Raw genomic sequence first — 4,810 nt, 5'->3', positions numbered from 1 at the left:
GTTATATGTCCACTTTAAATTTCAAAAGGGGTATGAGAGAATAAAATATTTACTTTAAAATCTTAATTTTGTAGATGCGTGAAGGTCATGAAAATCCTCTACATCAAGGAGGGTGTCTCTTACAACAGTATGTTGTAGACAATTATGTAAAAATTGAATCACAAAAGCTCAGGATGGTTTCGTAATAATCAAGACAAATTTCGGACAGATGTTCGTCAGGGGCTTGAAGACTCTCTACATGCAAGAGAAAACAATACAGGTTTGACTTCGTATTATATTGGATACTATAATATCTTATGTACAGTGTAATTTTTTATTTTATTAAAGACTGATTTTATAAAATATTATTAAAGACAAACATTAAAAATAACAACACATGTACCAGCGATATCGAGATGCAATGGCTTTGGTTCAAAAATATGGGAGGCTAGATCTTTTTATCACCATGACGTGTAACCCTAATTGGGAAGAAATTAAAAGTCAACTGCTACAAGGACAAGTGCCACAAGATCATCCTGATCTAGTGACCAGGGTATTTCACACAAAATTGGAGCAATTGAAAGAAGACATCATAAAAAAAAAAAAGGGTGCTTGGAAAAGTAGTTGCACATGCTTTCGTTGTGGAATTTCAAAAACAAGGCTTACCGCATGTTCACATGCTGATTATGTTAGAACCAAATGACAAGCTTAACAACCCTAATGAATATGATCGCGTTGTTAGAGCTGAAATACCATATCAGAATGAAGAACCTCAACTATATGATGCAGTGTGTACACATATGATTCATGGGCCATGTGGACCTCTCAATCCAAGACAACCATGTATGAAAAAAGGCACTTGCAATAAGGGTTACCCAAAACCATTTGCGAACTTCAGAGTGCAAGGCGAAGATGCATACCTGTGTATCAAAGACGACCAAACCGTTTACCAGTATCTTTGCGTGGTCGAGGAAATATGACTGTGGATAACCGCTGGGTAGTTCCCTACAACCCATGGTTGTTATTACGGTATAATTGTCACATCAATGTCGAAGTATTTTGTAGTATAAAGAGTGTCAAGTACTTATATAAGTATATCTACAAAGGTCCTGACAAAGTGTCACTTGAGCTGCAGTCGAACCTAGAGTTCGATGAAATTAGCCAATTTGTTGATGCAAGGTGGGTATGCATATGGAAAATATTCAAATTTGCACTGAACAAAGTATATCCAACACTTGAGCGATTACAAATACATCTTCCCAATATGCAACAAGTAACATTCAATGCAAAACGAACTGTTGAGGATATTTTGCAAGATGACCGTCCAAAAATGTCAATGCTTACCGAGTTCTTCACATTAAATCAAAGTGATGAGGATGCAAAGGCATATTTGTATCGACAAATTCCAGAACATTACAGGTGGGATAAAGATAAAAAAAAATGGGTTATAAGAACACGAAATTGGAAGGTTATTGGGCGAATATACAGCGTGTCACCCTCTGAAAATTGAGAAATTTTACTTACGTGTTCTTTTGAATCATGTAAGAGGTCCAAAATCATTTTTGGACTTGCTTACTGTTAATGGTGCTTTACAACCAACATTCAAGTAGGCAGCAGAGAACCGAGGTTTGCTTGGAAAAAATGACAATAGTATTCGAATATGTTTGGCGGAGGCATCTGCAATAAGGATGCCATCAACTTTGAGGAGATTATTTGTTACAATTTTGGTGTATGGGGTGCCAGTTGGTGTTCGAGCATTGTAGGATGAATTTGCTTATTTTATGGTAAAAGATTATACTTCATCTTATGATATTGCAAATAGAAACAGGCTCTTACGAGACCTAAATAGAATACTTCAACTGTTTGGCAAAAACATTAGAGATTATGACCTCCCTCAATTGACCGGTGAGCCAGAAGATCATATAGGAATGCCTAGATGTATTGAAGATGAACTTTTTATCGATGTCCCTCAAGAAGATATTGATGCAATTGATCGTCTTAATAATGACCAAATAGTTGCCTTCAACACCATAATGTCAGCTGTGGATGGAAAAGAAAGTGTTTTATTTTTTATCGATGTTCCTAGAGGAATTGGAAAAACGTATCTATACCGTGCGTTGTTAGCAAATTTAAGAAGAATGAATCATATAGTCTTAGCAACATAATCATCTGGAATAGCAGCAAACATATTGTCCGGCGGGAGGACAACTCACTCCAGATTCAAGATTCCCCTGAAAGTACTACCTTCATCCATGTGTTCCATAGCAAAACAGTCTGCATTGGCACAATTGGTACGAGATTCCACTGCAGTTATATGGAATGAGGCGCCTATGACAAATTGAGATGTCTTTGAATTAGTTGATCGAACTTTTCAGGACATAATGGATGTGAAACTTCCTTTTGGTGGCAAAATAATGATTTTTGGGGGAGATTTTCGTCAAGTCCTTCCTACCATTTCTAAAGGAACAAGGTCTCAACTCATCGAATCCTCGATTATGAGATCATCTTTTTGGCCAGATACAAGGATATTCAGACTAAGGCAGAATATGAGATCCATAAATGACCACTGATTTGCAGAGTTTCTATTAGGTATTGGCGATGGGAGTGAACAAGTCATACGTAACGACATGATAACATTACTAGAATGCATGGTGATTTCTTGGCAAAGCGACCAATCTATCTTTCAAATTATTGATAGAGTTTTCCCTAGCTAATCTTGGTGATCACATAGGCGATGCAAGATACATGGTGGATAGAGCATTGATTACTCCTTTGAACGATGATGCAGACATGTTGAATGAAAAGATCATCAGTATGTTTCCTGGTGAAGAAATTTCAATTTACTCATTTGACTCTGTTGAAGATGACATTCGAAATCTGTACCAGCCAGAGTTTTTAAATTCAATAACCGCAAGTGGTTTACCGCCTCACAGGTTTCCTCTGAAAACAGGTGCTCCAATCATGCTCTTGAGAAATATAGACCCAAAATTGGGGTTGTGTAACAGTATTAGATTGTTATGTCGTGGTTCCTACCAGAATTTGATTGATGCAGAAATTATTACAGGCGAGTTTGTTAGGGCTAGAGTTTTTTTGCCCATAATTCCTTTGCAAAGTGCAGAAAATGCGGGGCTACCATTTCAACTTACAAGAAAACAATTTCCAATCAAGTTGAGCTTCGCTTTGACCATAAATAAATCTCAAGGTAAAACCATCCCACATGTGGGAGTTTACCTCCGAGATCATGTTTTTAGTCATGGACAATTATATGTGGCATTGCCAAGAGGAGTATCAGAGTCTACCACAAATGTGTTGGTTAAAAAAGGGTCCATATATAGTTGGTGAAGATGGCGTATTCACTAAGAACATCGTGTTTAAAGAAGTTTTGCTTCATTAGTCCACCAAAAATGATATGTCGTGTTCATAGGTACTTTATTCAGTAAAATTAAATTAATTGTGGTACTTTATTCATTTCTTATGTTTAACGTTTTGAATTTTTTCTTATTTAAAAAAATACTGCGACATGGAAGCTCTCAACTAGATAAGAAGCTACAAATAGACAACGGTTTTAGGCGACATATTTCTTTATTTTCATGTGATTGGCGCAAGGGAATATCAGTGACAATGAACGCCATTGATCTCAATAATCTGATTCTAAAAGAGTGGAAGAAAAAGAAACATGCACAGTTTGTACTCTTAAACTCTTTGTATTTTCTTTCTCTTTTAGGTATGGCAATTAACCACATTGTTACTAATTGAAATTCATATAGTTGGAACTACAAAAACGCACGTTGGGAATTGATGACACATGACATTTTTCACATTAAACAGACTTGGAGAAAGATTCTGCCTGTTAGGTATTCAAAACTATCTATTAAAGAAGATCTATATAATTGTTAATTTTATTGCATGCATCTTCAACATTATATATTTACAGGAGGCAAAAACACAATGAGCAGTACTCCTTTTTACTTAAGGTATTGTAATTTCATTTATAATATTTAGGATAAATTTCAGTTTGCTCCCCTAAACTTTAGGTCTAAAATAAGTCTGATACCTCATCTTTTTTTTAATCAGACTCATCCCTAAACTTTCAAAATGACATCAATCTCGACCAAAATTTGAATCCCGCATTGAACATGACATCATGCGCTGATGTGGAGCAGACAAGGTTGGCCCACATTTCAGTTTCTACCCTAATTATGGCCGAAATGACCAAAACAGCCCTGGTTACCGTTTCCCTCCATTACAGCCTCGATTACCCCAAAAGCATAAACCAAAAACCTAATCTCTTCTCACTCTCATGAGCTCTCTCTCTCTATTACCGTCCCTTTTCTTAAAGCTTTCGAACCTAGACTAAAAACCAAATAAATCCATCAAATTAGTGAATCAACGATCTTCATGGCTGAGCCCAAAGAGTGGATACCTCGATTGGAAAGCGCAGGCAAAAAGATCCCAGACTATGGTGTGTTTTGAATTTGAAATTTCAGATCTCTTGCTTTTTGGGATGTTTTCAGTGTTGGGTAAAGATTTTTGGTTTGTTCATTTGGGGCTTTGTTCATTCCTGGGTTTCTGGGAATATCATATTGTATTTGGGAATTTGCTTTGTCTATCGTATTGGCTCTGTAAATTTGGGGCTTTGTTTTTTTCTGGGTTGTCATGTTAGGGTGTTGGGTTTGTGAGATATGGATTGGAAGCTTCTAATGTGGGGTTTCGAGAATTAGGGTTTTCAATTAGAGGTTGAGTTGTTGTGATCTGTTTCATATATATAAAATAGAGAGAGAGAGAGAGAGAGAGAGAGAGAGAGAGAGAGAGAGAGAGAGAGTATGTTAGT

General features: G+C 36.5%; 1 protein-coding gene across 1 annotated transcript in view; it reads left to right on the top strand.

Annotated features, from left to right (window-relative positions):
• The first annotated feature begins 4,250 nt into the window (after positions 1 to 4,250).
• Positions 4,251 to 4,810, top strand: part of LOC101295700 — a 2,104-nt gene continuing 1,544 nt past the window's right edge. The window contains exon 1 of the mRNA XM_004295764.1: positions 4,251 to 4,441. Coding sequence (XP_004295812.1) covers positions 4,378 to 4,441 — 64 coding nt within the window. The 5' untranslated portion in view covers positions 4,251 to 4,377. The remainder of the gene's footprint in view (positions 4,442 to 4,810) is intronic.

This window comes from Fragaria vesca, linkage group LG3, assembly GCF_000184155.1.
Source record: "Fragaria vesca subsp. vesca linkage group LG3, FraVesHawaii_1.0, whole genome shotgun sequence".
In the NCBI taxonomy this organism is placed as follows: Eukaryota; Viridiplantae; Streptophyta; class Magnoliopsida; order Rosales; family Rosaceae; genus Fragaria; species Fragaria vesca.
Note: the sequence above shows the minus strand (reverse complement) of the source record. Positions and strands in the feature narration are given on the sequence as shown.